Source organism: Ammodytes marinus (genome assembly GCF_949987685.1).
Source record: "Ammodytes marinus genome assembly, chromosome: 1".
Classification (NCBI taxonomy): domain Eukaryota; kingdom Metazoa; phylum Chordata; class Actinopteri; order Uranoscopiformes; family Ammodytidae; genus Ammodytes; species Ammodytes marinus.
Genome location: NC_137230.1, coordinates 27925267 through 27948550, shown reverse-complemented (window position 1 = coordinate 27948550; position 23284 = coordinate 27925267). Strand labels below are relative to the sequence as shown.

The 23284-nt window shown below is 40.5% G+C and overlaps 1 protein-coding gene across 1 annotated transcript; it reads left to right on the top strand.

Moving 5' to 3' along the window:
• Window positions 1-937: 937 nt before the first annotated feature.
• On the top strand, window positions 938-13997 carry drd4b (dopamine receptor D4b; the record flags this gene model as incomplete). The annotated part of the gene is made up of 4 exons (XM_080037147.1): window positions 938-1186; window positions 2268-2380; window positions 3619-4214; window positions 13795-13997. 4 exons carry the CDS (start codon window positions 938-940, stop codon window positions 13995-13997), a joined length of 1161 nt encoding a protein of 386 aa, XP_079893273.1.
• Window positions 13998-23284: the final 9287 nt, after the last annotated feature.

Here is a 23284-nt window from a genome sequence, read left to right as displayed (position 1 = left end):
CATAGGCTACTGCAAACCTTTAGTTTTAATGTGACCGAATACTTTATCTCAACAACAGAGAAAAAACTGTCATTTGGTCTTATATCATTGAGAAGTTGGTTCTATTTAGGCTACATTTCTCATGTGTTTTGCTATTTTAAACGTTTGGTTTGGTTTAGTTCAATTTAAAGTTTTTTTGTTTGTCATGTTTAAGTAGGGCCTCGATTAGGTTTGGCTTAAAAAGTGTAACTTCAATTGCAGTGCAACATTAATGTGTAGACTTACGTCACATTTAAATGTCAAGTTAATACCTAAAGTTTCACGGGAAATTCCGAGGTCTAAAAGTGAGAAAGTAATCCATATTTAACCCAGATTTATCCAACAGGACTCTGTTTAAACTGCGAATCAACCGACCCATGCAGACGGATTTGTTTATTGAACAGAAATATGTATTCTTCTTAAATTATTTTGTGCTATGTTGTTGTTGTTGATGTTGTCTTGGTCAAACAGCTGATTTGGTTTCCTGATGTGAGTGTTAACACAAAGTGGACCTTCAGCAGAGCTTTGGTAAGCAGATTTGTGCGGATGGATTTAAGCTGTCGCCCTCTTATTCGTCGCTCCTGCTAAACTTATTCAGTTAGAAGCATGCTGAGAAAGCGCCACGGAAACTGATCCGAATAATGCTACAAGAGTTGGCAATGTTTGTCCAGTTAATGTATGAGAAAACAACAACGGCTGGATACGGCGGATTATTGCGCGCAAAGTGGCTTTGCTTTTGGAGAGCGGTGCGCACTGACCGCCTCAGATGAGCGTCTTCAAGGGAAAACTCGCACTGACCTCACCTGTAACGCTCCTACTCGTCTCAGAGCTGCTGGACACGGCTCATAGATGAAAACTACTCCGGAGAGGCTCGTTCTCCGTTGGACAAAGGACCCGTCAGTCCGAAACCCCGGCGACCATGTCGGACATCTCCACTGATTTTAACAACGGCACGCTGCCGGCGGCAACGGTCCGAACCCGCAATTTCCCAGCGCTCATTTTCGGGATTTTGCTGATTGTGACCGTCATTGGTGGGAACGTGCTTGTGTGCCTTAGCGTGCACTTGGAGAAGGCTTTAAAAACCACAACAAACTATTTTATAGTCAGTTTGGCGGTTGCAGACTTGATGCTGGCGGTGCTGGTTCTGCCGCTCTTCGTTTATGCAGAGGTAAGCACCGACCGACCTACACTAGTTCCAGATGAATGAAACGAGCTACAGGCTCCAAACCCAGGGGCCAAAAGGGTCTGCCAGTAAGTGTCAATGGTGATCCCATAGTCAGACTGACAGCCTTTTTTCACTTCCAGCCTAAACTCTTTACTGAATACTGAAGCACCCTCACGTTCTGCTTCACCTGTACCCATATAGGAGGGTATGGAAAGCCTTTTGAGGGATTTTACATAATTTACCCATGGCTGTAGCTTCCATGCCTCCTCAGCTGCCGTTCATGCCTGTCATGCATTTAAAGCCCATGTTCACAGGGATAGGGATGTAGTCATTCTCACACTAAAAAAGATCAACACTTGGGACTAATCTCATCAAGGAGGGTCGCCCACAAAACCCATCAGAGCCACTTCATCATGACACTTTGGAGGGACCCTCCAGTACTTAGCCATGCCCTCTCTTAACCGGGATTAACTAATGAAAGGGGCTACAGTGGGGTCCAAAGCGCTTATTGGAAGAGGCATGAAACATAAATCACAATAGTCTCTTTCCAGGTCAGAGTGCAATCTAGCCCCTATTAAAGTATTAAAGTCCACCTGCCCTCCTCCCTTTTCGTCTGAATATCTCAGTGGCTCAAAGGTGCCCTGCTGAGGCTTCCCCCCAGATCCTTCTTAATGAGCCTCATTTGTGTTCTTGATACCTCTGCCAATGGTTGCCTGCCAGCTAACCTACTGAGTGACACACCAGAATGCAATCACTGTTTTTGAAAAGTCAGTCTAAAACAGTTACATACTGTGTTCACCTAAAGAGAAGTCAAGACTGAGGAGAGGAAGAAATTAGACAGACGAAGCTTAGTTTCACAGTAGGAATGTTTCTCAGGGCTCTGCTGCAGTGGTGCAAGCACAAGAGGATTAGACGCATTCACACTCCGATTTGGGGCAGTTGCTGTTTGTGTGTCATTATTTCTGTTTCTCTCTTTGTGGTGTGTGTGTGTGTGTGTGTGTGTGTGTGTGTGTGTGTGTGTGTGTGTGTGTGTGTGTGTGTGTGTGTCGTGCATGGGTGCGTGCGTGTGTGTATGTGTGTGTAGTTTCAGGGTGGAGTTTGGACCTTAAACATGTACATGTGTGATGGCCTGATGACCATGGATGTGATGCTGTGCACTGCATCGATATTCAACCTCTGTGCCATCAGCGTGGACAGGTATGTGTGTGTCCAGGTTTATACAGTATAAACCCCAGGGCAGCTGTGGCTACTACCACAGTTTACCACCACCGTTACGACTTTGTGTGAATGAATGGAATCTGGAACCCTGTAAAGCGCTTTGAATGTGATTAAAAGCGCTATATAAATCCGATCCATTATTATGATTATGATGATTATGATGATTATGATGATGATTATTTTTATTATTATTATTATTATTATTATTATTATTATTATTTTATTTTATTTTATTTTATTTTATTTTATTTTATTTTATTTTATTTTATTTTATTTTATTTTATTTTTTATTATTATTATTATTATTATTATTATTATTATTATTATTATTACTATTACTATTATTATTATTATTATTATTATTATTATTATTATTATTATTATTATTATTATTATTATTATTATATTGTCCCTCTGCTGTCATATGAGGATGGGGCTTACGTTTGCTTTACTGTGTAATACAATGGAGAAAGGTAATAAGAAAACAATTGGCAGAAGGGTGAGGATTCATACAGTATTTATCTAAAAGAAACAGACTCCAAATTAATCAAACGACATGATGTGTTTCACTGGAGCACAGCCTTTCCTGAATCTGTTTTGGGGAAACAAAAACATGGTTAACAAACTGTTAGCGTGAAAAACAGCTGCTGCAAAGTGGTGATTAGAAAGGAAGAGTATAGCAGTTGATCAGACAGCCAGAACAAATTCACTTTACTGTAGCACACAACACAAGTGGGAAAAGATTCAACCGAACTCAACATCTGTTTCATATGAATTTATTTCAAAGTTCGCCTGTTTAGTTTTTGGTTTGATTGACTCACAGTCAAAAAACAAAAAAACAAAATAATGAAAGTCCTTCCATAAAAATTTAAAAAATTTTATTTTCTTAATGGAAAACGTGTAAAACATCTGAAATCAACAGAACAGCTTACTTTCTTTCTCAGGTAGAAGGCTGATTTACTTGTGTACTTTTTACTTTCCTGTTTTCTTTGACTATTCAATAAAAAAGGGATGTGAAGAGCAGATGGATTGGAAGATAGAAATGTAATGAATAGTTACGACTTTGGAAAGACTTGTAATGACTGAAATACGTGATAAATACTAAATATTGGAAGGAAGGAGAAATAAGTATTTATTAGGTATTAAAAAGTAGGCAACCGATTTTACAACTTGTCTGTTTATCATGTTCTAGTAACCCTTCTTCTTTGTTCCTACAGGTTCATTGCGGTGTCCATACCCCTGAACTATAACCGTAGACATGTGGACCACCGTCAGCTCATCCTACTGTCTGCTACCTGGATGCTGTCCCTGGCCGTGGCCTCACCCGTCATATTTGGCATCAACCGTGTGCTTGACCGCGACCCTACTGAGTGCAAGCTGGAGGACGACAACTACGTGATCTATTCCTCAGTCTGCTCCTTCTTCATCCCCTGCCCCATCATGCTGCTGCTCTACTTTGGGATTTACCGCGGCCTGCAGCGCTGGGAGGAGGCTCGGAGGGTCAAACTGCGCACCAGCATCGAGGCCTGTAGGAAGCTGCAGCACGCGGCCGTCGCCACCGCTCTCCCCCCGCTGACTGGCACCATCCCTGGCCCTCTGCCCATGCCACTGCCCAGGATCATAGAGAGGGACCTGGCCCAGTCTCGGCTGGACGACACAGACGACTACATCGGCCAGGAGATTCCTTATCCTCGCCAGTACAGAGAGAACTCTGTGCCTACGCTCACCTTCAACCCCCAGCTGCACAAGAGGAAGAGGGGCAAGATCAACAACAGGGAGAGGAAAGCTATGAAGGTGCTACCTGTCGTAGTGGGTGAGTGTTCATGTGTTCCCTCTCTCCCTTACCAGAACTACAACTGCGTTTTTGCAACTACACCACCCCTTCACAGCACTTTCAGACACTTTGCACGTCGTCTATTTCCACATAATGTCAGTGCCCAGATACTCCGTAGCTGACAGTGACAGCAGTGGTAGTAGTAGCTGGCCTCACAAGCTGGAATTATGCCTCTGAGAGCTGCATGTAAGCCAAAGTGCCATCATGTTGTTTGGACCCATTTGGATGGGGATGGTGTAGCGTACGTGTCCAGAAAGCAACAGTGACAAAGTAATGTAGGAAACTAGAAATCAGTTTCAACCCAGTGACTAAACAATTTCAAATCACTACATCTGTAAAATCAAATATCAGTGGAGGGGAAAATGACAAGATGGGTAACGGTAGTACGAAGAGGTGCCTTGAAGAGATATTTTGTTTCCTCTGCTCTGTAACAATGCTTTACACCCAAACTGCAACAAAAAACATGGAGAATCAAACCGGATGTTGGATCAACCAGTCAGTTTTCTCATCATGCAGATTCACACCTTGTTTAGATTTAGGAGGTGTTTGCAGTTGTGAAGATTGCCCAACGATGGGCAGTGCATAGGCGCTGGTGTCGTAAACAACACTACAACATTTATCCAAATGTGCTGTCAGAATCAAAAGAAACTCAGGGTGTATTCACACATGCCATGTTAAGTTCGGTTGAAAAAAACTCAGGTGCCCTTCCGCCTTCGGTGCGCATCTTTCAGACATGTGTGAATACAGCAATCGCACTCGGGGGCGGACCAAACAAACGCTCCGAGACCCAGCTGCAGAGGTGGTCTCGATGCGCTTTCAAACGCACTCTGCTGCAGTTCGTTTGTGGTGTGAATTTGGCCGGACTCGATCCGACCCAATTGCAGGAAGCACTGCGCCTTTTCTTTCTTTTCTTTTTTAATAAATTGCCGTCAGCTTCACATTATGGGAAAGTGTTGTTGTCGCCATTGTTAGGAAGATTAGTTGTGGTTTGACCGGGAGCCCCGAGCGAAAATATTACAGTTGATAATGATGCGTACACATGCTGATATGTTCAGCGATCAGATGGAGAGGAGCGTCTCCCGTAGCCTACAGTGCCAACAGGTTCACGCTGCGCTTTGCATGAAGTGTGTGTTTTTATTTTTCTTCCCAATGCGACCGTCAATACTGTCCCCGTGTTAGTTTGGAGCTGAACTGCGCCGAACTGACACCCAGCTGATACACAGCTTAATCAGCTGTGTTTCAGCTTGAGCCTATTCTTCACGCGAGTTGCGCGTCCAGCAGCAAAAATACAGTACAAATGATGTTTCACATCGTAGGCTACAAGCCACATAACTTGGCATTGACATGGGGCTACATATTATAACTAGTGCTGTCAAGCGATTAAAATATTTAATCGCGATTAATCGCATTAATGTCATAGTTAACTCGCGATTAATCGCGATTAATCGCATTTTTATTTATTCTAGCCTGAATGTCCCTTGACTTCTTTTTGTCCCATTATATTTTCTCATTTTAATGCTCTTATCACACCCATTCTAATTATGATATTTAAGAAGAAATACACTGAATTACAATGATACAATATTTCTTCTAAAATATCATAATTTGCAATTCAGTGCAAATAACAATAGCCTATTGACCCCCCCCCCCCTGCACCCTACCCCTTGAACAGCATTCACAAACATATTGGAACTTCTTTTTTTATTTAAAAACCAAACCATAAAACAACATAGGGTATATAAAACAAATTAGTATTAAGGCTACATTAGACTGGTTGCTGCCTAAATGTTTTGGGAGTCTTTCATCCACAACTTATTTCAGACTGTGTTGAGTGGACACACAGGTGGTTGCCATGGCGCTGCTGCAGCCGAGGCTTCAGTCTCCCTTCGTAGCGAAAATTAAAGTGAAAATGAATGACTGGTGGCTGCCACTAACATTCATGGAAGTTTTGGTGTGCGCGCAGGGTTATAAGTTAGACTTCTGCAAATGAAAAGCTTTCTTTTCTGTTCTTTTCCGTGTAGACTCAGAGCATGGGTCTCAGAGTCACACACGGAAGACTAGTGACGGTCGCGTAACTGAGCTAGGAAGTGCTAGGTTCCGGTTTCTGCTTCAAAATAAAAGTCAGAATTGACTTGACGTTTCGCCGTTTTGCCAGTTAAATGATTTTAATGTGAAATTACGCTGTAGGACATGTTCCGTTTGAATTGACAGTAACTTAACTGCGAGCCATATGTATAGTTTGTGGTGTTTCAGTTGTTAAAACATTACTAGTTGATTCAACAGCTTGTGAAAAAACCACAACGTCTCCTAGGACATGACGAGCGTTAATCGCGCGATAAAAAAATTGACGCCGTTAAAATGGGTTTGCGTTAACGCCGTTAATATCGCGTTTAACTGACAGCACTAATTATAACCATATGAAACAACAATAATTTGTTTTTCTTCTTTATTTATAGGCTAGATGTAGGCCTTTTTATTATTTTTAACCCCATATTAATGATAAATTCGCAGTTTTTACTTCGTTCTTCCTGCTTCTCTCCATCCCAGAATGTCTGTCCAATGAATGAATGATCTCAGATCACGTGTGGTTTTGCTTCGTAATGCTGGTTCACTTGCAAAAGGGGCAATATGAAAGTGGACCACACCACACCACACCAAAAAAAAATTAAATTAAATTCTATTTGATCTGGACCAAAGCAAGTGAACTAACGGTCTGGACCATAGCAAGTGAACTAACACCCTCAGAGTTTCTCATAGCTTCTTTAAGGATTCCCTTTATTGGGGTGAAGATGATTTCCTACTTTTAAAAGGTTTTTCAGGTGGAAATGTTGTTTCCTTTGTTGTCAATGGACATTGTGCCTGAAGAGTCCTGGTTAAAGAAGCTTTCTTATGGAGACTTTTAAATTCCAGTTGTCTGTTTATTCACTGAAGCAGAAAATGGAAGTAAAATTGCCCCTGACAGTAAGTGAGGTGCTTTAGTACTGAACAGTTCAATATGGTAATTACTACTCTTCTAAATAGTGGCCTTGCAGCAGTAGTGGGTAATTGCACTGTAGTTAGTTGTGTGTGGTGGTGCCTATTAATCAAACGGGGTCAGAAAGTAAATAATAAACACATATCCCTCGCTCACATATTCAGTGCCAACAGCTTTTCTGTTCTGTGAATCTTAATTTTGTTTCCTGAATTTTCTTGGCGCATGTTTACAGAATCTAGGACGTGTTTACCTTTTGCACATTTTGGAGAATAGAATGGCCTTTGCTCTCTCTCTATGTTAATCAACACAGTTTATTAGCTATGGGACTTTGTCTATGCAGTTTAATGACTGTTTGTGTTGCAGCTCAGGTGGGTTTGAGGCTGCTGACGTTAATGCAGGTCTGCTCTGAGTGCTGGGATAAAGGCGTCACCTCCGACTGGCTGTCTCTCAACAAGCCGCGCCATTATAGCTTAAAGTCCTCAATCCAATTATTATGGAACACGTTAAACTCACACCGTCTCTCCTCAACACAGACTGAAGCACAAGCTAAGATCTGATTTGTTTACTGTTCGGACCATTGTGCCAACAGAGATTACTCAGTTGTATTCTGTAATTACTATCCAATGCATGTATGCTGTATTTGTTTATTTCAAAGTAATTTACATTTACTACTGCCGCATTTAATGCAAACGTTGGTGCGCAACATATTTCAGCTCCAACAATCCGCTCTAATTTATGTAAACCGTAACGACTCTCAACATGCAGAGCAAAGCCTCAACAAGCTGATCCTTACACATCATGATTACGAAAAAATCACTAGTCTGCAGAGGTAAACAATACAAACAGCTTTATATTCAGAACCAGCAGCAAGGATGAAAATTTGTCTTTGTTTTTGATTGAATGCGCCAGATGTTTTGTTCGAGCAAGTGTTTGTGTTGCAGCTGCTGATAACATATCTATAAGCATAATGAAACATTTATAGGTATTAAAAAACAGGAACATTTTGGTCTTTTGAGAGATTGAATAGGCAATAATAGTCAGGTTGTTATGAAAAAAGTCGCTCACAGTGATGATTGTGCATCTCCCTTCATCTCTCGAGTTTCAAGGTGAGTTTCAGGTAATTGTTTATCTGTCTGACATCAACTTTTCTGTTCTTGTTCACTCCCCTGGCTTTCATTGCATTGTTTTCAGAGAAAAAGAGTGTAACACACTGGTCACAAGTAATGCAAGCTGCATAATATCACGTAAACTGCCTGAATTCCCAGCTCAATGTGGTCGTTATTGTTCATGAAAGAACCTAATTCAACACACACTACCTGCATAGCACCAAACAGCATATAGACGTAGTGTAGCATTTAGCATTTACAGAAACAGTTATTTCCCCAGGAGGTGGTGGAGACCAAAAACATAGCTAAAAGAGAGAGAACATTGGACAAAAACTTTTAACAAATGCTCATGTTGCTGTGTGTCCACTGGATGATTAATAAGTAAGGGCTTGCTAACACGTTTGCAATAACAAATTAAGTAGATGATAATGTGTAAATATACTACTGCTACTGCTATAGCTTTTTCCCTGATACTTGGTAAATAAAGAATTGTGATCAAGATATGTACTGAACAGGACATTTTACAATAGAAAAATAAACTTGTCAACGCTCTGTTGTTGAAAAACTATACTTCTCTAATTTAATAGCAAGGCACAAGTAGCTAGTAGGCAAGTCAAATAAGTGGTATCAATGTTAGACTCTCAATTCAGTTGAGGTGGGACTAAAAAAACATTGAAAATTATTTAATAATTGCCTGCTATTCTTCTCTGCTAAAATAATAATAATAATAATAATAATAATAATAATAATAATAATAATAATAATAATAATAATAATAATAATAATAATAATAATAATAATCTTTATTTGTATAGCACCCTTCATACATAAAATGCAGCTCAGAGTGCTTTACAGTCACAAAATAAAGAAAAATATAAAACAAAACTTATTTATCACAGGCAATAAACCAAAGAGCAAAAGATAAAATAAACATAAAAACATAAAAACATAAAAATAAAAATAAATAAAAATGCATAAAATGCTAGTCAGACAAGTCAGATAATACCTAAACTATACTTGAATGGAAGCGCTGACACATATCCCTATATTTACAATGGTGGTATAACAGCTGGCCTGAATGCATGCTATGAATAAGAAGTGTGCACATGTGTCCTGCTAACAGTAAAGCTATGGCCTATTATGCAAAGTCCTACAATCTCATGGAAAGAAGGACATAAATCCCATCCATCAACCTCACAGAGGAAATAAATCTCTCAAGATTCATGACAGAACCAACACGCGACGACACGACACCTGAGACAAATGGCCTCAATTTGGTTTAATTACACGGGTATCCATAGTCCTCACTGATCACGGAAACTAAGCTTATTAGGGTGAGTTATCATTCCAGCTCACCTGCTTGAACAGAGACCAGTGTGTGTTCAGTCAAAAGACCAAAGGACCTCTGATAGCATCAGAGTATAGTTTAAGGAGGGGCTGTAAATCCTGTTTCCACACTGTGGCCTCTAGTCTAAACCAACCCAAAAATGCAAATTTACCCTCCTGTCTCTGTCCTTGTGCGGTAATTTTATAAATAGAAGCTTATGGAAATAATTTATTTTCTGCTTCAGTATTTTTACCCTCTCAGTGAACTACATTTCCTTGTGAGGGAGAAAAACAGGGAAGAAATACAGGTTTCTTAAGATTCTACTCTGTCTCTAATGAACTCTGTCTGTTCGTTAATCATTTAGAGACACACTGTCAAGTCACTGTGAAAAACGTCATCTTGATTTTACGCACCTCCTGTTGAGGCTGGTGAGACAAAACACTTGAAAGTATGACTGGGAGGTGAGGAGAGGAAAGGGATGAGGTCATTAAAATACACAGTTTTTTATGTTCTACCTTCTGCGTCCTTTAAAGTTATATTCCCACACTCAGGTTGACACTTATATTCAGAAATATAGAATATTACATATACCTCAGTTCTGTATCTGTAATAGTTTAATTTGAACATTTGAGTATGCAAACTTTGCACTTAAGGCTTGTAAATTTGAGTCTGATTTGAATTTGATTTAATTTCAAACCAGATACATTTGCGTGCGCACACACAGCCTCGTGCAGTGCAAAGAGTGTAGCTGGCCGAATGTAAGTTTTTAAGCCCAATCAATTTTGAAAAGCACCCCCTCTCAAAATTGATTTTTCTTCATCCGAGAATCTAATCCTTTGGTGGGTATATTTGCATGACAGATGTTAATAAGTGGAGTAAGTTTCATGAGCGCCAGCCTTTCCTTGTGGGAGATAGCAACCCTAGCCCAACCCTAATCCTTCAGAAAATTAATGGAATTCAATGCAAATAGCCCCAAAATGGACTGGCTTGCTGTGAAAAGCACACCCTCTCAAAATGGATTTCTCTTCATCCGAGAATCAAATCCTTTGGTGGGTATATTTGCATGACTGATGTTAATAAGTGGAGTAAGTATTATGAGTGTCAGACTTTCCTTGTGGGAGGAAGCAACCCTAGCCCAACCCTAATCCTACAGTAAATGAATGGAATTCAATGTATATAGCCCAAAAATGGACTGGCTTGCTGTGAAAAGCACCCCAACTCAACATTGATTTCTCTTCATCCGAGAATCTAATCCTTTGGTGGGTATATTTGCATGCCTGATGTTAATAAGTGTTTCATGAGCGTGAGACTTTCCTTGCGGGAGAAAGCAACCCTAGCCCAACCCTAATCCTACAGAAAATTAATGGGATTCAATGTAAATAGCCCAAAAATGGACTAGCTTGCTGTGAAAAGCATCCACTCTCAAAATTTAATTATCTTCCTTCAATAATCAAATCCTTTGGTGGGTATACAGGTCCTTCTCATATAATTAGCATATTGTGATAAAGTTGATTATTTTCCATAACGTAATGATAATAATTTAACTTTCATATATTTTAGATTCATTGCAAACCAACTGAAATATTTCAGGTCTTTTGTTGTTTAATACTGATGATTTTGGCATACAGCTCATGAAAACCCCAAATTCCTATCTCAAAAAATTTGCATATCATGAAAAGGTACTCTAAACGAGCTCATAACCTAATCATCTGAATCAACTAATTAACTCTAAACACCTGCAAAAGATTCCTGAGGCTTTTAAAAACTCCCAGTCTGGTTCATTACTCAAAACCGCAATCATGGGTAAGACTGCCGACCTGACTGCTGTCCAGAAGGCCATCATTGACACCCTCAAGCAAGAGGGTAAGACACAGAAAGAAATTTCTGAGCGAATAGGCTGTTCCCAGAGTGCTGTATCAAGGCACCTCAGTGGGAAGTCTGTGGGAAGGAAAAAGTGTGGCAGAAAATGCTGCACAACCAGAAGAGGTGACCGGACCCTGAGGAGGATTGTGGAGAAGGGCCGATTCCAGACCTTGGGGTACCTTCGGAAGCAGTGGACTGAGTCTGGAGTAGAAACATCCAGAGCCACCGTGTACAGGCGTGTGCAGGAAATGGGCTACAGGTTCCGCATTCCCCAGGTCAAGCCACTTTTGAACCAGAAACAGCGGCAGAAGCGCCTGACCTGGGCTACAGAGAAGCAGCACTGGACTGTTGCTCAGTGGTCCAAAGTACTTTTTTCGGATGAAAGCAAATTTTGCATGTCATTCGGAAATCAAGGTGCCAGAGTCTGGCGGAAGACTGGGGAGAAGGAAATGCCAAAATGCCTGAAGTGCAGTGTCAAGTACCCACAGTCAGTGATGGTCTGGGGTGCCATGTCAGCTGCTGGTGTTGGTCCACTGTGTTTTATCAAAGGCAGGGTCAATGCAGCTAGCTATCAGGAGATTTTGGAGCACTTCATGCTTCCATCTGCTGAAAAGCTTTATGGAGATGAAGATTTCATTTTTCAACAAGACCTGGCACCTTCTCACAGTGCCAAAACCACTGGTAAATGGTTTACTGACCATGGTATTACTGTGCTCAATTGGCCTGCCAACTCTCCTGACCTGAACCCCATAGAGAATCTGTGGGATATTGTGAAGAGGAAGTTGAGAGACACCAGACCCAACACTGTGGATGAGCTTAAGGCCGCTATCGAAGCATCCTGGGCCTCCATAACACCTCAGCAGTGCCACAGGCTGATTGCCTCCATGCCACGCCGCATTGAAGCAGTCATTTCTGCGAAAGGATTCCCGACCAAGTATTGAGTGCATAACTGAACATAATTATTTGAAGGTTGACTTTTTTGTATTAAAAACACTTTTCTTTTATTGGTCGGATGAAATATGCTAATTTTTTGAGATAGGGATTTTTGGTTTTTCTTTACTTTTTTGCCAAAATCATCAATATTAAAACAATAAAAGGCTTGAACTACTTCAGTTGTGTGTAATGAATCTAAAATATATGAAAGTCTAATGTTTATCAGTACATTACAGAAAATATTGAACTTTATCACAATATGCTAATTATATGAGAAGGACCTGTATTTGCATGACTGATGTTAATAAGTGGAGTAAGTTTCATGAGCATCAGACTTTCCTTGTGGGAGATAGCAACCCTAGCCCAACCCTAACCCTACAGAAAATGATGAATGAGCAAAATAGAGTAAAGTAAATATTTGAAAGCAATACAGAATGCCTGAGAGCCTTACTGCTTTATATTCCATTATATTTACGTCACTGGGAGCCTGTTGTCTTTTCCTTAACAGAAATTAAGACATGTCCACCATAAATAAATAAATACAGAAGGCATAAATTCGTTCATAAAAATTCACCAGAATGCACAAAATGGTATGTTTGAAACACATTTTTTTCTGGTGGAGTACCCCCAGGCCCTCGCGTATAATGTGTCCCCCCCAATGTTGAAGCGAAACCTACGCCCTTGCGCGCACACACACACACACACACACACCAGGGTAGGAAATTAATGTTTTTTGCTTTCCCCAGGGGCTTTCTTTGCCCCTATGAAATATTTTTCAGGGGCATTTTGGATCATTTTCAGGACAAATTTATTAAATGATTGGAAACATCTTGAGTCCTCTATCAGGGTACCACTACGGTTTTCCAAATCAAATTGAAGACCTTTTTAATATCACTTAGAATTTTATTTGAATAGGAAACTTTCTGAATGGTGTGCGTTTTCTTCAACTCAAGGTGTCTGAAATGTAACCCATGAAAAGTACTTTGATGCCTAGCTGTCCATGTTCAACTCTTATGAGTTGCTTTGAAAACTCATAATAATACCCTTAAAATCCCCCCAAATAGTTTGCAAGGGCAATTTCAGATTGTTCAGGGCCATTTTGCCTCGGGCCCCTGCTGCAGGAGAAAGACGTGACTGAAATTTATATTCACGTACTGTACTCTGTGCCTCACTTTCATTCCCATTTTCAGATACTTTATACTCTACATCTACAGACCTTTTTGGAACTTTCATCAAATGTATGTTTTAATTAATTTTTTATCGTAAATGCTTCTTTTTTATATTTTTGACCCATATATATGCACCGGTGAAACTCGACAAGCAGCTTTTAATCTCCATCTTCATATTTCAATGCAGGCTGCTTCTTGTTCTGCTGGACTCCGTTCTTCGTGGTCCACACGATGCGAGCTGTGTGTCTGACATGCAACATCCCCCAAAGCCTGATGAGCACTGTCACCTGGCTGGGCTACGTCAACAGCGCTCTCAACCCCATCATCTACACCATCTTCAACACCGAGTTCAAGAAATTCTTCAAGAAATGTTTTCAAAGCTGCTGCTGACACCAGATTTCCCTCCACAGACAGTAAGGCAGGAAGTGGGAAGATCACAAAGCTCAGTCCGGTGAAGACAGTTTGGATTAACAGCATACGACTCTTGAGAGGAAAGTCCCAGGCTTCCAGTTTAACCGGTGAACTCTTCTCTGCATCCGGATAGAGGTGGTTGAAAAAAATTGAAAAAACATGCTCAAGCTCTTTAATGCTGTTAAAGAAAGCAGTTACTGGTGATACACAGCATATTGCATTTGTAATCTGGCTATGTACATTCTACAAACTTCCCTGTCTGAGACGGGCTTTTAAGCAATTTTTAATTTGTTGTTTTTTGAATGTCCTGTATACAATTAAAGGTGCTACGAGGAACTTTGTAACAGTGTCAAACTCAAGGTCGCAATGTTGTCGCTCTATGTCAGCGCTGCTGTGTTTGTCTTCGGCACTCGTACCTACGACCGAATCACAGCATAGCTGATATAAAGCGACAACTTTGCGACCTTGAGTGTGATACTGCTTAAACATCGAATTAAATTTACATATTACAAACCTGTCTAGTAGGAAGAGGGCCAATTCAGGGTCGTATTGAAGCTTTTACGACCCCGTAATTCTCTCCACCTGGTGAAAACCTGACCGAGGATAACACTTGTTTTCGTCCGTCTATCACTCTCCCTTTTAGTATTTAGTTGTTCTTCATTGAATTTTCTTTTTTTCTTTGATGGTCCTGCCCCGGTATCAGCCATTATGACGACAAATAACTGTCTAAAAACAAGGCTTATGTACATAAATCTCCTGCTTCCCTTACCAGGATAGGCTACTCAAATCGCGTTGCTGCGCTACCCTGAAATCTGCGACCCATACGAATATATGACCATAGAGCCTGTAAGCCGTATATCAGACTGGGTGACCAAAGGCATAAATGAAAACTTGGTAACACTTTACAATAAGGTGGCTTAAGGCCCTGGGTTTCGTGGGTGCCCGCCAATCGCCCACGCTTCCTTGTCCGTCTTTCGATCAGCGGGATCTGCCATCACCATAGGACATGGCTAGTCAGGACTCAATCGTCGGGGTTTACAGCCCGTGCTGCCGGCCGTTCCTTAGCCGGATTATGCAACATTACTGTATGCATCACCCACTATTACGCACTCTGGGCTACTGGGGCTAGCTGGATTTTGTCACCATAACGTACGCTGAAAGTTGCCCGAGAGATGCATCCCACGTTCCCCGACATTGTCACCAGGGTGTTACCGAAAACTTTATAAAAAACGGCTTTGTTTGCACTGATGGTATTGTTTGCTGTCAAAGGTAATTTATGATCACCAGAGAAAACATTTGACTGTTTTAAAAATACTGAAAAGTTCCTCGTAGCCATTTTAAAGGTTGAAGTTACGGTCTACCAGTGACAGTGAACAACATGGGATTTTGTCCAGAGCCTGGTTTGGATGACGTCCCCAGGATGCAGAGTGACAGAATAAGCTGAGACAGGCCAGAATGATGGAAGACATCCACTAAAACATCTATTTATACACATTTGCATCAAATCTTAAAGGCAAAGTTTGAGATTTTGAGTTATACACTTGTTCACCTTGGAGTATTTCTTGGCAGGGCATATAACCCTCTTATCACTTTCAGATTTGACTTCACACAATATTGAGTAGCACTATGCCTTAAATTTAGAGGATGTACTGTCATTGACAATACTGAATACAATTACATGAGCACAGAGTTATTGAGATCCATGAAGCCATTTTAAGTTGTCAGAAAGGAAAGAAAGGAAAAATATTGCCTTCCCTTTTTCATAAGTAAAATCTTTTTCAGTATTTCGTGGTTATTATTTAGACTTGTCAAAACTCATCGACACCATTCAATCGAAAGGCGTACGAGTTGAAATGACATACAATGTGGTGCGCCCTCTGCTTTAATATTCATCGAGTAATTTATGGTTTTATAACATGAAAATCTTTTCTTAATAACGGGTCAAGGGTCTCCTTTCAAAATAAGATATTTGAAATCCCTCTAGTCCAACGAGAAAATTATCATATGTATTTTTGCCAAAGTTATTTCTGATATATTATATAATCAATATATTAACTACTCAGATTGATCAATAATGTTAGAGTTAGTCTTATCATTTGAGACAGGAAATCTCAAAAAGCAGCAACACTCTAGAAGAGGATGTTTTTTTTATTTAACTGGTTGATAAATATCAGCGAAAATTTGCTTTCAAAGATGTGTGATGTTCAATGAAACATTTGATGCTATCAGTTGCTATATTTCCAGTTTGTGTCTTGATATCGTTGCACATTAGAGTCGCTAAAAGTTGTATTCTGTTCTGAAGCAGAAAGTATTCTGTACTGCAGGTTGATGGTTTAAATTTGAGTGGTATTGTCCTATAAGCCATCACTGCCTGTCACCATAGCGTGTATGTTAGGTTACTGACTGTGCCTAATGTTTGCCATATCCGCGTTTTATGTGGAAAACTTTCTAATAAAGAGTGTCATCTTTCTAAATGTTCCAGTGGCCTTTAAATTAAATCCAATCCACTCAGTTTAAGGTTGATGTGGTTGAGCTGTCTTATCTTTTAATCAGCAATACATTTATCTGCTAGAAAGCCTTGTGCTGAGAACGAATATGATTTGATGACCTATAGTTGAAAAGAAATGATTGAGCAGCAATGTGATTTATGTATGGGAAAATCATACAGTGGCCAGCCGAGAATTGGGAATCCGCGCGTGAAATTGCAAAGACCGCTGTTACACAGAAACAAGACACCTAGACACTAAAGATTAGAAGGTTGCATTCTTTTGTAGTCATTTGTATCAGTTTGTAGTTTTACAGTAGTTTATATACAGTTGTAATGGAACGTAATAAAATGTTCATAACTGAAATTATGGTTTGCACAGGCGTATACTCTACATTAAAATAATTCATTTTAAAAGCAAAATGTGTGCTATTTCCACCCAAGGCCTGTGGTTCTGTATTTCAGTGTGACAAACACAACAAACCAGATGTTCCTTAGTCAACTCACAGCTGTATTTTCTGAAACGGAATTAATAATATCACCTCAAATTTCAACAAGTCGTCCAAACAAAACAACAACACTGGCTTGTTTATCAGTGACAGAGAAAACAACATGGTATCCATACTTTGGGACCCAAGTCCATTTAGTATTTGTTATTTCATTTCATTTAACTTTTATTTATCCTTGAGAGACCAATTGAGGGGTGACCCTCATTTTCAATGACGTCGAGTTCAAACAAATTCCAAGGAAAAACAACAATGCATACACATCAAATACACAACAACAGGTGAAAAGAAGAAAAAAAAAGAAAAGAAAAAAAAAAAAAAATTTAAACATTTACATAGTGGTGAAGAGTGGCAGCAATTAAAATGAAATTAAATGGGTGAAAGTACAATATAGCCTAATTAAAACAGTTACAGGTAGAGTTTGGCAGATTTAAGATAGTTTGTTTAAATTGATTAAAGGATATGAAGGTATTTAGTTTAATTTGTTGCTGTAAGTTGTTCCAGGAGTCGGGGGCACTGAAGCTAAAAGCTGTTTTTCCCAGCTCAGACCGGGCTTGTGGGACATAAAGCATGAGCATGTTAGTGGAGCGGGTCTGATAAAGCCCATCTGAAATTTGCAACATTTCTGTTAAATAACGAGGAAGCTTCCCGGTCAAGGCTTTGTAAATAAAAATATGCCAATGTGCATCACGTCTCTCTTTAAGGGAGTACCACCCAACCTTTTCATATAAAAGACAATGGTGTGTGTCATAAGCATCTCCTGTGATGAACCTTAAAGCAGAGTGAAAAACAGAGTCTAGGAGTTTAAGACATGAACGAGATGCATGCCGGTAAACCACATCACCGTAATCAAGGACAGATATAAAAACTGCCTCAATAATCCTTTTCCTACTAAATAAAGGGAAGGTGGTTTTGTTCCTATAAAAATAGACAATTTTTTGTCGTAGTTGACAAACAAGATTTTTTATATGGAAATTAAAAGTGAGTTTATCATCTAACCAGATGCCGAGATATTTGTACTCTGTGACTCTTTCAATTAAAAATCCATTCTTTGTAAAAACATTAAAATCATTCAAATTTGTAGTTCTTGCTCTGGAGAAACACATATATTTGGTTTTGTCTGTATTAAGAACAAGCCTGAGGTCTACTAGACAGTCCTGCAGAGTATTAAAAGAGCTTTGTAGGTTCTCAATAGTTATGTTATGTTATGTAATCTCTCAATGTTTCTCATTGAGGTTGCTAAATTGTCACATAATTCAGCATGCTAACAATTGCTAACTATTAAAAGCACAGTTGAGGTTGATGGGAATGCCATTTGTTGTTCCAGGTCTATAAGGTGAAAAGCAAAGTATTAAACACACTGAGATCTTGGCACTAGTTCTGGCAAACTAGATAAGAAGTAAAAGCTATTACAATTCATCCTTTAGGGACTTTAAAGCTCCCATATTATACACTTTTCGGTTCTATTATACACCATATTTTATGGTCTTAGTGGTCCCTAATACGTTTTTCTTTAATTGTTTGCTGAAAAAAACTTTCAGATAATTTATTGTACTATGCTGATGTTCAGCTAATCTCACAATGGCCTATTTTTAAAAAAAGAGTTGCAGGTCCCCTCGTAAATATACAATCTTTGAGCTCCCCCCGCCCCCTGTCCGGAAGCGAAGCCAGATACGCCTCGCCCTCTGTCTGTCAGGGCCGTGGACCAATAAGAAATAGGGGTGTGGGCTGCACAGTGGAAGCTTCTGGCTTTACGGTTTGTGAGGTCAGAAAAGGGGATAATTCTGACTGGAGTGTTTTTGGGGGGAGGGGTGGGGGTTTCAGAAAAGGGGAGAGTGAGAAAAGGAGAGATTGTTATTTTTTTTGATATTTTGGCAGTCTCTAGGCACACCGTGGACGCATGGATATGTTGGAACACATTTAAAAAGTGCATTTAGCATAATATGGGACCTTTAAATATCTCTAGCAAATGCTTCAGCACAGCTATCGACCCAAGCGTTTTGAAGATATTTTACTAACTGAAAACCTAATTCTGCTGCTGGTTGAAAAGTCAATGGATCACTGAAGTCATCAAGATCCATCCTGGATGAAGACAGGGATGAAACTAACCCGTCCTCATATCGACCAATTTCTATGCTTAACTTGGACTTCAAAATTTTATGGCAAATTTCATAAATTCTGGCAAATAGACTAAACAAATTTATAGAATCCATTATTCACACAGATCAGACCGGGTTTATCCCTAACAGGTTTTAATTTTTTAATGTTAGGAGAGTCCTAAATATTATGTATAACAAATTCGACAGCGCTTCCAAACAAGCTGTTCTGTGTCTGGACGCGGAAAAGGCTTTCAACCAGGTTGAGTGGGGGTACTTGCTCAAGGTGCTGGAGGAGTTCGGTCTGGGGGCCCCTTTCATTTCATGGGTGCGCTTAATATATGCCCATCCCACCGCCTCCATTCTAACAAACCAGGAAAGATCCACACCCTTTGCTCTTCAGAGGGGCACGTGCCAGGGTTGCCCCCTCTTGCCGCTCCTCTTTGCGTTGGCCATCGAGCCCCTAGCTATTAGCATAAGAGGGCACGCACTTATTAAGTCAATATCACTAGGTGGGATGGACCATTAGATCTCTCTTTACGCAGATGACATCGCCCTTTTTGTAGCCGACCTCGAGAATTCCATCCCTCACCTACTCCAGCTAATTAATTCCTTTGGCGACGTCTCAGGCTACACCATAAATTGGCAAAAAAGTTAACTCTTGTCTTTAAAGGCCCTGGCAACCCAAATCCACTAAATCCTTGTAACTATGTTATTTGGGGAGTAAAATCAGTGCTAATATGTATATGAAAGGTCTTGGGAATATCTGTTAGCCCCCCGCTAAGCTACTGTCATGTCAGTTGGTCGAGCATTTGAAAAATCCTGATTCGAATGTCGCCTTGGCTTAGAGCGAGCTATATCTTGGGACGTCACGCGAAGGATCTCTGTTCTAAAATGCATTGGGACGGCCATTTGAAAATTTCTGATTCGAACGTTGGCTTACGTCTCTATCTTGGGACGTCACACGCTCTATAAAAAGTCTCTGTTGCGCGCCAACAGTGTCTTTGTGACTGAGCCAGTTTCTGTATGTGAAGCATTTTGCATTCAGCTATCGGCTAGCTTACTTACATATCGCTATCATTTGAATTTTGTACCGATCTATATCTATCTACTTATTCATTCTCTCTATCTCTACGTCTCTCTCTCTCTCTCTCTCTCTCTCTCTCTCTCTCTCTATCTCTCTGACGGTCTCTCGCGCTCATCATGGCTGTATGCGCTGTCCCTGGCTGCCCGTCCACCGCTGACAATGGCAATCTGTCATTTTTTCTCTTACCAACTGCGGTGGATTTATTCCAACAGTGGGCCGCATTTTTGGTGAGCCGCAATGGAGTCGTCCTAAAACAATCCCGCATTTGCAGCAATCATTTTTGTCTGGAGCAGTTTTCTAACTTCGAGCTGAAAGCTATGGGGTTGGCTACTCGGCTTTGTCTCGCTCCCGGAGCCGTTCCCTTTCTCCCGCCTCTTCATACCGCTGCCGCTGGATTGCAGCAGTGCATGGAAATCGACAATGTAAGTTGCCATCCATAGATATAGTTTAGTGTTAAATTACACCAGTGTTTTCATCTAAATTGTTGATGCTGCTAACATTTAGCCTCGGTGTTTTTGTAGCTAACCTAATGTTAGTGTTATCTAGCTCCCCTGTTTTTAAACATATGGGTATTTATTCGGTCAGATAATTCCCCTTATGTTATTGACCAAGATAATGTCTAGTGGGTCACATTGAATTAGCTTTGTATGTATTTCTGTCCAGCTCTGATGTTATTTTTTTTAGCAAGTCTTGCTAGTTACCTAGATGATAGTAACTCAAATGTGGCTGCTTAACTAAGAATTATCTTCCACCCGAACAGAACCTCTGTGCACTACAGACCCGGGCCAGAGTGAGTGTTAGTGTTGGGTGCCAGTGTGAATCTGAGGATGAGCATGGACTTGAACCTCTCATCTCTACCCGGGAGATAGGATGTCAAACTGATGTGACCCTGCGACGCAAGTCTGTGGGCACACAACTATCAACAAGAACACTGTTGAAGACAAGGAGCCGAGGTATGAAGCTACTCATGCTTTCGTAGTTACATATATCAGCTGCCTATTTAGCTTATTAAATGTTTTATGCCTATTATTTATTGATATATATTATTTATTTATTTGTGCAGCATGCCAAGTGAAGGTCTCAACGTCTTCCATTGCTGTGGGCACTGATACTGTCATGCCCAAGCCATGCCACACTTCAACACCCCAGAAAGGTTGTTTTGACTCGCCACCCTCTAAGCGACTACGGTTAGACTCTTCAGATACATCATTGTTGGAGCTTGAAGATGCTACCGTCGACGGCCCAGAAGATTCCACCTTTCTTCTGAGCACAATAGATGTTGAGGACTCCACATTTGAAGAGTAAGTCATACAAATGCTGTATGAGATTGTCATTGGATGTTTACCTGTTATTAACATGTCCTAATGTATAATTGTTATATCTTGTCTTTTTTTGACCTTCAATAGACCCCCTGTCATATCACTCCAAGATATGCCGAAGTACCTGGTGTTTGAGGACTGCCTGCTGGACTTGTTCAAGATCTGCCCAGTATGTTCTAGTTCCTGTGTCAACAAATCACACACAAGAGGCACTTTCCTGTCTGTGGACCAGAGATGCACACGCTGCGAATACACCAGGCAGTGGAACAGCCAACCACTTATTGGCAGTGCACCTGCAGGGAACATCCATTTAGCTGCTGCAGTGTACATCACAGGGTCCTCCATGGTCCAGACCAATAAGGTATTAGAAACATTAAAGTTTCAGTAAGAAAAGTATAAAAATGTGTCATTTCATCACAGTGAGGTTATTGATCAATTTCTATAATGTTTTACCAGATTTTTTCAGCGCTGCGTTTGAAGACCATTTCGAGAACAACATTCACGAAATACATTCGGTCCTTCATTCAACCTGCCATCATCCACAAATGGAAAGCGGACCAGGCAAGCCTTCTTCTGGACCTCAAGCAGAAGGAGAAGGTTTGTTTGGGAGGCGACATGAGAGCTGACAGCCCTGGGCATTGTGCCAAGTTTGGCTCTTACTCCATGATGGAACTTGACAGCGACCGAATTGTTGACATTCAGCTGATCCAGGTAAAACATTTTCATATATAACACTACAATTAGAAAATAATTTAAATTGGAAAATATTTCAAATATTAATAAATGTTGAGATAATGAAAACTCCCTTTTTCTCCTGTAATATAAAGAGCAATGAAGTAGGAGGCAGTATTCGGATGGAGAAGGAGGGCCTGCTTCGCAGTCTGGCTTTCCTTGATGCATCTGGTGTGAGGATCGCATCACTTGTAACTGACAGACACCCACAAGTTCAGAAGTACTTGAGGGAGCAGAGACCAGACATCACACACTACTATGACGTATGGCATGTTGCAAAAGGTACCATAACAACCAATGAGGCATTGTAATTCATGTGTTTCTATTTATTTATTATAATATCCATAATTTAATATTAAATTCATCCTGCAGCGATTAACAAGAAAGTAGAGGGGATCGCCAAGGAGAAGGGATGTGAGAAGCTAAAGAAGTGGCAAGCAAGCATCAAGAACCACCTGTACTGGTCAGCTTCAAGCTCCTCAAGAGGGGAGGAGACTGTGGCTAAGTGGACATCCCTGCTCAACCACATCCAGAATGTCCATGTTCATGAAGATCCGCTCTTCCCTGCCTGCCTGCATGGACCTTCAGAAGACACCCTGAAGTGGCTGAAGCCAGGTATGCACTGAATCATATTTTACATCCAGGAATTAAATAGTTAGCACATGCTTGCATTTTATGTATTTCTATGGAGATTTTCTATTTATCCTTTATTTGTATGTCCTAAACATGTAGGTACCAAGCCTTTTTACAGGCTAGAGAAAGCGCTGGAGAGCAAACGCCTTCTCAAAGACATCGCCAAGCTCAGCCCACTGTACCAGACCTCCAACCTGGAAGTCTTCCACAGTGTCATCCTTCGGTTTGCACCGAAAAATGTTGCTTTTTCGTACCTTGGAATGATGTGCAGGTAAATAGTAATTAATATACAAATGTTATACTGTCTTATCAACTGTGTGTGCTACTCTGAATAAAATGCTTTTATTTTAGGCTTTACCTGACTGCATTTCATTTCAATGAGAACGCTGGACGTTGCCAGGCCAAGAC